The following is a 13,183-nucleotide window of genomic DNA, read 5'->3' on the forward strand; positions in this document are numbered from 1 at the left end:
TGCATTTTAATTTGTTGCTTCTTTTTTATCAATATTAATAAACTGTATATTTGATACCTTTACCCAAGATAGCCCATAAGATCAGAAAATGGAAGATTTTTAACACGGTGGATTATAGATAGATAGATAGATAGATAGATAGATAGATAGATAGATAGATAGATAGATAGATAGATAGATAGATAGATAGATAGATAGATACTTTATTAATCCTAAGGGGAAATTCACAATGTCACTTCCTCAAGAATAAATGTGAAAAAAATCAGACAGCCATCAAAGAGTTTCTACATATTTTATTGCTTGGGGTTTTCAGTATACTCTCCCCATATTTTTAGAAACAAGTGCCATGTTGCACCCAACATAGAACATAAACAAAAAAAGCAAAAAAGGCTTTTTTCAGTTTTTTGTAACATTTAAATAGCAAAATGATAATTTAGCAATACATTATATTGAGAAACAATAAGTATATTTTATATATAGTATTCATTCTATTTACACTCTCTATATAAAAAGAAAATAATAATTATAATAATAACAAATGGAATGCATCATATAAGCAGTAATCATTATTATGCTGTACATTTATATTGGTGAAGAAGCAAAACATTAAGAAATTTACAGGAAAGCCAGTATTTCTTTTAAGATCAAATATGAAAGAACATTCTAGCATCCTTCCATTGTTTCCAAATGCTGAGATAATGCAAGTATGACAGTCTAAGCCTGTGAAGTCTTGCACCATGATAAATCTTAGCCAAAAGGGGCAGCCTGGAACCTTACAAATGTGAGTGAAAAAGGCTGCAAAATGAAGATAACGATACACAAGATAGTCTACTGAATTTGCTAGAAGTGAAATCCTACATCAAAGCATGAAGGTGTCCTACAGCCTCTCAACTGATAGATTTCTGAATTTACCGACTTAAACCCGAGACCTATAATTAGAGCTGGGATTTCAGTCTCAGAGCAGTGAAGTTTTCTTCTATGGTGTAAGATTAAAAAAAAAATTAAACTGAAATGTAGTTTGAGAGACACTTTTGGTGAATTGTGTGCTCTTATCTTCACTGAGTGGCCTGGATTATGGCTCCTAATCTTTGATGAGAGGGAAGTTTTAATTTTAATTAAGTGATGAGCAAATCTTTTTTTTTTTATCATTGCAAACTTCTCGACTGCTGACAAATGGTGAGTCAGAGGTCCACCAGTGACAGAATATTTATAACCATACCTGTTATTATATGAAAGAACAACAGCACTTGGCAAATTGTTATAAATTAGAAACGTTATTTGAAGGAAAATGTTAATTTTACATAATTTTTTAACAATTACGTTTTCATCTATTGCTTTTATTTCTTGATTTGTCTTTCAAGATGTGGGAGTATAGGAACACCTAGTTACAAACAGCCACTGAGACACTTTTTGGTTTGGAAAGATCTATGTGGAGTTTGTGTGGGTTTTTCCCCCACATCCCTGCGACATTCATGCTAGGCTGTTTGACAAATCTACATTGACCCTGCATGAGTGAGTGTGTCCTTTTGGATGCATTAGCTCCCATTCCTGGACGGATTTCAGCCTTGTAGTCAGTGATGCCAGGATATAGTCTGGCTGCCAGTAACTCTGAATCGAATCAGCAGGTAACAGTAATGAATAAATTAACACGAGAGCACAGGCAGGTTGCATTCTCATTCTAGATGTCTACCTTGTCTGTTCCTTGTTCCCTTCAGCGAAGTCAAAATCATACTTGCCAGCATTGCCAAAGTCTGACCAATTGGTGTAGCGTAAAAACATTCCCCAAATTGCAAAAAGCTGTCTGATGACATGCTAGGAAGACAGGATCAGACTATACAAGAAAGATAGATAGAGACTATTCATATATAAAATGTTGTGTTTATTTAACTTGTTTATATGTGCCAACCCACAAATAAACAAGGAAGTTGCTGATTTGGCAAACTTCTTTCAAGAAATGGTTAGTATATAAGTCATTAACTTAAGAATGCAAGAAAAGGTGGCCAAAGCTCATTACACACCTTGCTACTGAGTTTCCTAGCCATCCATTTTTAAAATCTGCTTTCAGTAGATGGTTGTGTGGCACTGGAGCCAATAGCTGCAGGAACCAGCCTTGGACAGGGCACACTCACTCATAACAAATGCATTTAGAGTAGCCAATGAGCTTAAACTATACAAATTGGGATGTGCACAGAAACAAGAGGAAATCCACTACGAAACAGGGAGAACATGCAAACTCTATAGGGAAGGTGACTGAACCGGATTTGGAAAATACAGCTCTAAAGTACTGAAGCCGTGGCACTAAGCATTTTTGCACTCATGCCATCCCCACACTGACAGAACTGTGTATATGCTTTTAAAAAATGCAATGAAATTTTTGGTAAATAATATAAAGACTGCCTGTAATGTAAGATAACTTTCTTACAGGGCACACTTATTCATACATTCACACTCATTCTTTTCACTCAGACTTTGACCGGTTGAAAACTTAAAATCAACCTAATAAGCGCACCCTTGGGCATGTGGGAGGAAAACGGGAATAATTGGTGTAAGCTCGCGTGGGCATGGGAAGAATGTGAAAATTCCATACAGACAAGAACTTGGCATGAAATTTTATTTTTGAGTTGTTCATTTCATCTTTTGTCAGATATTGATAGAAGCTGTTGAGAATTTTGTCTAGAGGCCTAAGTGAATTGCACTATAAAGTTATGCAGTACTTTTCATACGAATAAAAGAAAGCAACTGGGGATTACATACATATCAAATTGAGAAATCCTCCTCACTTTCTCTAATTATGTAACCCAGCAAATATCTTTGATTTAAGCCATTGGCAATATGTGTGTACCAGGACTTTGCAGGAGACATGCAAAATATAAATGTGGGCTTATCTGAGACAAGTATAGTGGACAAACAAGTCTAGGAGAGCCAAGACATCATCATACCTGGAATATGTTGGTATACTGTACAATCAAGCAGGAAAAAACTCTAAATAGCCAATAAGTATATTTACTGCTGAAATAAGTTGTCACGAGAGAGCAATCTAGTGGCAACTAAACTTGTCAGTAAGCCCTAGTGACAAATGTAGGGTCTATATTTGTCACTGGGGCCCTGCCGCTCTCTGTTTCATATCCTTAAACAAAGAGGCTAGCTTCAGAATCAGAAAGAAGCAGCTTATCCAGTTTAGCTAAAGGGAACACCCGCTGCTGGGGTATCACTGCAAGGGTATCATATTACACAGCTGCTTCTCTCCCCTTTCAGCCTCACTGACCCCTCACTACACAAGCACAAAGTCAAGATAAGGAGATGGCATACAACTCAAGAGTACGAAAAAGCAGTTAGAATTTTCAACATAGGAAAGCTAATAGTCCAAGCAAGTTAAATGCAGCTCACTTATTACATTAATATAATCAAGTAAGGGGCTGCAGATGTGGGTAAGCTGCATGAATTGTTGCCTAGCGACAAAAGATGCTGCTTGCTGAAAAGGGGCATGATTAATACAAAAGCAGCGTATTTTCAATACATGAGTGAAAAAGCTCTTGTTGCTGTACTTAATTTACATTGTTGGTAAAAAAAAGCCATTGAGAAGTTGGGTAAATATTCTTCATAGTGTACTCAAAAAAGCTATTATTTTTAAAAACGTTTGTTATAATTTATTTCTCAAAATACTTTTACATTTATTTATTGTTTTATATTGGTTTATAATATTATATATAGTTACAGTATTAAAATGGAGTTATGGTACCCAAAGCCTTTTTTATTCCTAATTTGTTTTTTGTGACACGCACTTGCTATGAAAGGTGTTATATTTAAAAAAAAGACTGGAAAATGTTATCTTAAAGAGTAAATAACATAGTGCTCTGAAATGAATGACCAAATATGGTGACATTTGTGAAATTCCTCCAAAAAGTCATCCTCTGTGAAGCACACACAGATCCTTCACAACAGGATGACACAAGAAGCAGGGCTGCCTCCGACACACCACCTCTCTCTTCTCAAGCCTTACATCTTCTACATCTCAATATGAATATCAAAAGAAAAAGTGCAAAACCATCATACTGTAAATAAAGTGTTTACAATACAAAACTGATTTTTATGTTGGGGTCATTTTTGTGCTTTTTTTTTCAAATAAACTGGTAGTCAGAGAGTTCATCCAAAAAGTTGTAAATCCAATGGTGATTCAAGCTTCATACACCCTGCGAGACAGAAAGAGAGAGAATATGAGTAATTATAGGTGTTGGGTTAAGGTTCAGAATATCTCCCTATTATTGCATTACAATACTATGGTTTCAGTGTTAGAATTTGTACATTTTGGCAGGAAAGTTTTCAGAGAAGTGGAACTGAGCACTGGTTACTGCACAAGTATCATGTCACTTTTGAACCTTGTACATAAATGTCCTTTATTCATATTTCACGTCCATTTTACTCAATTACAGTGGTAAACATAACTCATTCTGCCAGCACTGGATGTAAGGCAGAAAGGAGCCTTGGAGTTCCGTGACTGATTTGGCCCACCGTGAACAGTAGGAGGTGCCACTGAGTCCCCAAACCCCAGACCTGCTGTGTCTAACTGAGCTCTGTGATGGAGTTATTCCCTGTTCAGGGATGTTTTCTACCTTGCACACAATTCTACTAGAATAAACTCTGTTCCCCATTACACTACATTGTTTTGAAAATGATATGTTACTATCTAGAGAACTAAAATTAATAATAACTCACAAAGGTGAAAAGTAAATGTAAAAGTATGTACAGTAGTTGACTACACATGAGTATGTAGATTTTACTCTTTTCTCTAATATGTGATTTCAAGGAAAAACCTGGAGAACTCTTTGCTATATATAATCTTTCCTATTTGGCATGCAACCTTGGTGAATTGTCAGTGGTTCAACCAAAATTAAACATTTCTGTTTACCATAACAGTTTTTAATAGAATCATTTTCTTCTTAGGGTGCAGGGTGGTACACAGATTAGCCTAACAGTTCAAGGAGTTGTGGATTCAAATACTGGCTGTCACAGTCTGTGTGGACTTTACATGTTGGTTGGACATGCAAGTTAGACTTTTCTTGTAGTGTATGTGACAGCACTACTACTTCTACTATTACATGTCTGTGGTTTTCCTCTAAGTACTGGTTTGCTTCAAACATAAGCATGTCATGTTAACTGATTTGAGCGTATGCATGAATCTGCAAATCTGTACACGGCTGATTTTAATCTTGTGCCCAATGCTGCCAAAAGAGTCTCTGTCCCTCCAAGAGCCTTAGATGGGATTAAATGAGTCTGATAATAGAGGAAATAGTGGAATTTTCTGAAAAATTAGTGACAACAACATCATTAATTAATGATTATTTGTTGGATGTTTGGTATCTGTCCATCCTTCTTAGTATCCTTTTTCTGGCACGATGCACAAACTTTCAATTAATCTGCACTCTTGTACTGATGATGTAGTCTGAAACAAACAACATGTAATATCCCACCTGCTAATTTAATATCCAGGCAGCTCTTATGACATAGCAGGGTTGTGAGTAAAAGCCATGAAAATCCACCTGTGTGGTATCCGATTACAGCTCTAAGGTTACCAGCCTTATTTTATTTCTCTTTGTGCTTATAACTGAAGTCTGTTCATCACACTAATTGGACCGCCAAAGAGAATGGAATTCTCACATTGGGTCAAATCAGTTATGCTTTAAATTAGCAGCAATTCACAGAAATCCTTTTCTATTTATGGTCAATGCCTGAGCTTACTGAACATACCGGGCAGTGAGATGGTGTAAATACATAGTTTATAAAATAAAACCAGGTACCACTTTTTAGAAGTAAGATTAGGATTTCCAGGAAATCAGAAAAGTGTCCATGTTTTATTTCATTTCTTGATATTAATTTCCCCGTGCATTTTTTGAAAGAAAGTGTGAAAGATATCAATGCAAAGTTTTTCTTGAAATAAAATGTGTAAAACTATGCCTATCCTTTACCATCTGTGCATACATTTTAATTTCTAGCAAATGATTAATGGAATAGTTTGGCAGACAAAACTGGCAGACGCAGCAGCTGAACATCACCAGATAATTCTTCAATATCATTTTGGCACAAATAAAAACATTACGCAATTTATCTGTCATCTCTTCTGAGCAGTTAGTCTGCCTTCAGGTTGACGTCTGTGTTACATGGAGTGACGTACTATTCTCTCACGTTGTGAACTGTGTCAATCACATTACCATAGACTCTAATCCATAAAGGGGCCATCTTTAAAGCTCCGATAAAAGATGCTCTTATGTTCTACAAGAATTATCATTGCTTTTTGCTTTAGGTCAGAATGCAGCCTGAGAAATTCTACAGATAATCTGTGGTAAAGAACAATTATAGCATGCTCATTAAAAATATCTTTGAAAATTAGCAGAAAGCAGCCAATGAGTTAAATAAATATTTCATCCAAGTTTTCTCAAAAGAAAAAAATAATTCATGCCAAATGTAGAAGTTAAATAAAATTCAAATATTCGTTCATCTACTGTATTTATTCTTTCATTTTCTATAGCTGCTCAGTGGATCACCAAGGGGCAAACATTTTTTTATGTTCTTGCTGCCTATAAAAACAATACTTTTTTTTAAACGTAAAACAAATCTGAAATAGTTGTATCAAAACTTATTAAGTGGCCAATGGATTGGTGCCTCTTAGGTGGTCTTTTGTGATGGTGGTTTTCTTTGCTTGACTGTGTACAATGCTTTGTAATATGTCATTTTCTAACCCACTTAATTCATGCCAGGGTCATTGAGGGTGCTGGAGCCTATCCCAGCTAGCATAGGGTGCAGGACAAGTCCAGCAGTCAATCACACACGCACACACACAAATAACAAACACATTTGGGCCAATTTAGCATCGCCAATTCACCTAATCTGCATGTTGAGTGACAGTTTACAGAAACTGAAAAATCTGTGGTAAACCTGCACAGACACAAGGAGAACATGCAAACTTCACACAGGGAGGACCTGGAATATGAAACCTAGTCTCCTTACTGTGAGACACCAGCATTTCCACTGTGTCACCCACTTTGTACGAAGAGTAAGGAATTTAAAGTTGGAGAATGCCCACCCATCGACTAAACCTGCTTAATCATATTCTGGCAGGAGCCAAACTTAAAAGGGATGTCAGTTCACACTCACAAGACACACTTACTCTCATCCACACAGTGTCAAATGCCAGGGTCTACCTTGGCAGCATTTCGTGTAAGGCAGAAAACAACCCTGACTGGGCAATGAAACTAACATGTGTGTGTTTGTTTTTTTTTTTTTTGATGGAAAATCTTAAACCTTGCAGAAAATCCTGCATAGTCACCGGAGGAATGTATAGATTTCATACAGTTAGTGATCAAGAAATTGAAAATTAAATGATTTACTTAACCATTTAAGGCTGTTTATCCTGTTGCTGCAAGATGCTAAATAACAAAGTTGTTCACAAATCCACCAGAGAAATCCCATTTAGTCATTCACTGAACTCTCTTGTTCAATATTTAATTTCTGTACATCTCCCTATGTCTGCATGAGTTTCCTCCGGGTGCTCAGGTTTCCTCCCACCGTCCAAAGACATGTAGGTTAAGTGGATTGGCAATGCTAAATTGGCCTTAGTGGTTGGTAGGGTGGGTGGGTGAATGTGTGTGTGTTTGCTTGTGCTACACTAGCACCCTGTCCTGTGTTTGTTCCTGCCTTGCACCCTATGCTAGCTGGATTTGGCTCCAGCACCCCCGGTGACCCAGTTCAAGACTAATTGAGTTAGAAAATGACTGACTTTTTTTTGCCTAATAAACTCTTGATTCTTATTATCCATGAAGAAGTCTCTAGGACATAATGGGTCAATCATTTAGAGCCCCCTCTAAGGACAGACATACACTATATAGTTTTCTCAAATGTTATCACATATATTATTTGGGTGACCACTTACACTAAACATTTCATTTGTATTAAGAGCTGATTGTGAACAGGCATGCACTATACATTTTTACAGGCTCATGAAAGGCTGAAGCCATTTTAAATAATTTCATGTGAGGCTGTGTGTTGAGACCTTTTCAGGCAAGATTCATGGGACTCAACACACTTTAACACTGTGTGGAATGATGCAATAATCTGTTGTATCTCTGTTTTTACAGTAGGCTAAAAGTAGCCAAGTGTGCTGTTGGTTCTTGACTCACTGACCAATAACTAGTGCACTAAATTACTTATGACAATCTGTTAAAAGTACAGACATAAAATGCTACAAGGAATGTGTAGGTGTTAGGCAATAGTATTGATACCAGCTTTTGGACCTCAGTACTGGTGCAAAAATGGTTCTGAAGCAAATAATTATCTCAAAAAACCCCCTTGTCTTACTCCAGCCTCCCTGGTGCGTCATGCCAGCGTACTTTACTATGCACATCTTGTTTATGTATTGACAGATACTTTTGTTTTTGGTAGTCTGTTGAATATTATGAAGAATACAAAATGAAAGTCCATGTATTATTACATCATTCATTCACTTTTACAATGAAGTATCCAGATCTTAAACTGACTTGCACCACTGTGCCACATATGAATATTATATAGTGAGCAATGTCAAAACAATGTAACATGGTTATTCTATTAGAAGCCTAAACAAACTGAAATATACGAGAACCCTGGTGCTTAAAAATGTCGCAATAATTCTTAATAGAACTACATCTCTTCCAAATCTGCAGACCATCACATTCTGAAACTAAAATATGTGAATAGTTGCCAACATGCAACCTGATTGCCAAGTAACAGGGATTACATCTTCCTTACACTGCTTTAACACATCACTTTTGAGTTTTTTGAGCAGATGGTCTCCTCTTAACCAACACATGACTACTATTGTGAAGGAAGTGCTAGACGAAAAAAATCTATGCTGTGGCTTGAGCTTCATTTATAATATGAGATATGGCTGCAGGTTTATTGTATTCATTACAGACGGGTATTGCATATGTGAAGCATTGTGAATGAAAAAACAACTGACGCCTTATTATACTGTTTGCCCATATTCGGTAGTTGGAGTACAGGAATGGATCTAACTCCACAGAAATAAGTAACTTGTCAGTAAGTGGTTAGAGCTAAAACATAGTAAAATGGTGTAGAAAAACAGACTTATCACTAGTCACAAGCCAATCATTGGGAATGACGTCGCACATTTCAGGCTAGCATGCAGAGCTATCTGAGAACCACAGAGGCGCTCTGAGATAATTTCTTCAGAATCTCACCTGTGCTTATCCTTCCATGCTGTGTACCATTTCACCAGGTTCTTGGTGCTTTGCAGTTTGGGATGCAGACAGTATTCCTGACCCTTGAAACGAGATACGTTCTCCAATGTGACGCTGTGAAAAGAAGGAAAACTTAATTAGGGCTTTTCTATTGGAGTCCAAATCGTATGCAGAGACAAGGAATACTTAGTCACAGTTTTAAGTTATTTTTGCCAGTCCATGCTTTAAAGTAGGAGTTTAAATCATAGAAAAAGAAGAAAGCTTTAAAAGAGCGTGTTGCAGGCATCATGCACACATTTTGGGAAGAATGCTATTTATTTACAACTGTATGCTAAACTCTGCTTTTGAAAACAGAAAAAAAAAATTCCAGTAACCTACAAAAAGATTTAGTCCGCTAATGTCCTTTGTGCAATATGTAAGTAAAAGGTTTGCAGGGGCACCACCAAGATGACAGAGGGATAAAGAAAGTTCATCAGGAGACATTCAAGGAAGAGAGAGGAGGTTACACTGGATATTTGATTAGATGTCTGGCACATATAAATGTTTGGCAGAGCAAGGGCTGGCAGGGCCCAGTATGCCCAATATTGTAATGGTAAGAGGGTGAAAGAGGGATTTGGGACAAACTGGCAAGAGTAAGAGGGAGAGAAATGGAAACTGGAGTTGAGAGAAGGAGCACACAATGCTACATCTGAAGTGGGCAGGTGTGTGACCATCCTATCATATAGGCAGGGTTCAGAAAAGCAGCAGAGGTTCTTGTTTCTTATGCTTTTTTTGGGTAAGTTATTTTCCCTGCGCCCATAACTTCCTTGCATTTATATTCAGTCAGTCATTGTCCAACCTGCTATATCCTAACACAGGGTCACGGGGGTCTGCTGGAGCCAATCCCAACCAACACAGGGCACAAGGCAGGAAACAAACCCCAGGCAGGGCGCCAGCCCACCACAGCATTTATATTGCAATAATGGCATTATTTTTGTTTACATTATGCAGTCATTCATATATATATATATATATATATATATATATATTTACAAAGTTTAAGAGAAAGGAGAGAACAGAATAGCCCCTTGTTTATGCAATAGTTTAGTGTGGGGATGTCCTGTGTAAGTATTTTAAAATATTTTCACTGCTTTCTAACTAATATTGAGTGAAGATTAAAAGAAGTCTACAAGTTTCTACAGTGGGTACGGAAAGTATTCAGACCCCCTTCAATTTTTCACTCTTTGTTATATTGCAGCCATTTGCTAAAATCATTTAAATTAATTTTTTCCCTCATTAATGTACACACAGCACCCCATATTGACAGACAAAAAAAAGAATTTTTGAAATTGTTGCAGATTTATTGAAAAAGAAAAACTGAAATATCACATGGTCCTAAGTATTCAGACCCTTTGCTGTGACACTCATATATTTAACTCAGGTGCTTTCCATTTCTTCTGATCATCCTTGAGATCCCCTTCATTTGAGTCCAGCTGTGTTTGATTAAACTGATTGGACTTGATTAGGAAAGCCACAAACCTGTCAATATAAGACCTTACAGCTCACAATGCATGTCAGAGCAAATGAGAATCATGAGGTCAAAGGAACTGCCTGAAGAGCTCAGAGACAGAACTGTGGCAAGGCACAGATCTGGCCAAGGGTACAAAAAAATTTCTGCTGCACTTAAGGTTCCCAAGAGCACAGTGGCCTCCATAATCCTTAAATGGAAGACGTTTGGGACGACCAGAACCCTTCCTAGAGCTGGCCGTCCGGCCAAGCTGAGCTACCGGGGGAGAAGAGCCTTGGTGAGAGAGGTAAAGAAGAACCCAAAGATCACTTTGGCTGAGCTCCAGAGATGCAGTCAGGAGATGGGAGAAAGTTGTAGAAAGTCAACCATCACTGCAGCCCTCCACCAGTCAGGGCTTTATGGCAGAGTGGCCTGTCGGAAGCCTCTCCTCAGTGCAAGACACATGACAGCCCACATGGAGTTTGCTAAAAGACACCTGAAGGACTCTGAGATGGTGAGAAATAAGATTCTCTGGTCTGATGAGACCAAGATAGAACTTTTTGGCCTTAATTCTAAGCGGTATGTGTGGAGACAACCAGGCACTGCTCATCACTTGTCCAATACAGTCCCCACAGTGAAGCATGGCGGTGGCAGCATCATGCTGTGGGGGTGTTTTTCAGCTGTAGGGACAGGACGACTGGTTGCAATCGAGGGAAAGATGAATGCGGCCAAGTACAGGGATATCCTGGACAAAAACCTTCTCCAGAGTGCTAAGGACCTCAGACTGGGCCGAAGGTTTACCTTCCAACAAGACAATGACCCTAAGCACACAGCTAAAATAACGAAGGAGTGGCTTCACAACAACTCTGTGACTGTGCTTGAATGGCCCCGCCAGAGCCCTGACTTAAACCCAATTGAGCATCTCTGGAGAGACCTAAAAATGGCTGTCCACCAACGTTTACCATCCAACCTGACAGAACTGGAGAGGATCTGCTAGGAGGAATGGCAGAGGATCCCCAAATCCAGGTGTGAAAAACTTGTTGCATCTTTCCCAAGAAGACTCATGGCTGTATTAGCTCAAAAGGGTGCTTCTACTAAATACTGAGCAAAGGGTCTGAATACTTAGGACCATGTGATTTTTCAGTTTTTCTTTTTTAATAAATCTGCAACAATTTCAAAAATTCTTTTTTTTGTCTGTCAATATGGGGTGCTGTGTGTACATGAGGGAAAAAATTAATTTAAATGATTTTAGCAAATGGCTACAATATAACAAAGAGTGAAAAATTGAAGGGGGTCTGAATACTTTCCATACCCACTGTACTTTCAGCTCCATAATTAGGTGCCATATTCTACTGAATGTATCTACTGTTTTTTGTATGAAGAAATACCTCTTGTCATATTTTAACTCTTAATCAACTTCTGTTTGTGACTCTAATGCTTCATCTTTTTCCACTTCGTTATGGGGTCGATGAGCTTGATCAACCTTCTCCATACAGCTTGGTCCTGCACCTCCTTCCCAGTCAAGCACTTTTCCTTCAGATCCATCCACCACTACTTTGGCTTCCCCCCTTCTCTTCCCCATACTTTCATTGCCATCACTCTTTTGCCTACATATTCCTTGTCTCTCCTTATCACATGTCCATACCATTTCAATCTACTCTCCCGTATTTCTTAGATATCTCTCCCACTTTTGTTGCACTCCTGATTGTCTCATTTCTTATTCTGTCCTTTTTTGTAACTCCACAAATCCTTCTCAACATTCTCATTTCTGCCACATCCAACTTCTTCTCCTGCACTCTCTTTACTGCCCATGTCTCGGCGCAATACATCATTGCTGGTGACACTACTGTCTTAAAAACCTTACTTTTTAACCTTCACTTTAATTCTTAATCACACAATGATCCTGATGCCTTTTTCCAATTATTACTATTTGTGACCCTGCATTCTTGTTGAAAACATATTTTAAAGTAAGAACTGGCTGTTATGATTTTGAGGTTTTTGAAAATACAAAACACATTTCTTCACTAATTTTGCCCATGTGTTCATTTTAAGAACATTATTACTTTTTATCATTTTTTAAATGTTACTGCACCTCTGTTTAGTTTGTTTTCAAGCATGGGTACTGTCATTTTGTGCATTTTTGGGCAGCCACAGCCACATTGTTGTTAGTGCCCTGTTGCTGTTGTATCAGTGCTAGAAGTCCAGGCACACAATGTAATTGAGCTATTTCAGACAGCAGTGCAATATTCAACATTCATGTTTTAGATTTTTTTTCTTCAAAAAATGATTAGTGCATTTAGCTAGCAAAACAAAACAACTTAGGGAGTTATGATTTTTCCTTCTGAGTTGGTCCAATGTAGGTGTGCATGGGAGTGTATCTTGTGGTAAACTGGTATCCCGTCCTGGGTTATCTCCTATCTTGTTTCTAATGCTGTTTGGAAAGGCTCTGTCCCTATGACCCTATATT

The 13,183-nt window shown here is 37.9% G+C and overlaps 1 protein-coding gene across 1 annotated transcript in view; it reads right to left on the reverse strand.

Annotated features, from left to right (window-relative positions):
- Positions 1–278: 278 nt before the first annotated feature.
- Positions 279–13,183, reverse strand: part of cxcl14 (chemokine (C-X-C motif) ligand 14) — a 30,260-nt gene continuing 17,355 nt past the window's right edge. The window contains exons 3-4 of the mRNA XM_028812972.2: positions 9,231–9,344; positions 279–4,190 (exon numbers count right to left, since the gene is read on the reverse strand). Coding sequence (XP_028668805.1) covers positions 4,175–4,190; positions 9,231–9,344 — 130 coding nt within the window. The 3' untranslated portion in view covers positions 279–4,174. The remainder of the gene's footprint in view (positions 4,191–9,230; positions 9,345–13,183) is intronic.

Source organism: Erpetoichthys calabaricus, chromosome 11 (assembly GCF_900747795.2).
Source record: "Erpetoichthys calabaricus chromosome 11, fErpCal1.3, whole genome shotgun sequence".
NCBI classification, from domain to species: Eukaryota; Metazoa; Chordata; class Cladistia; order Polypteriformes; family Polypteridae; genus Erpetoichthys; species Erpetoichthys calabaricus.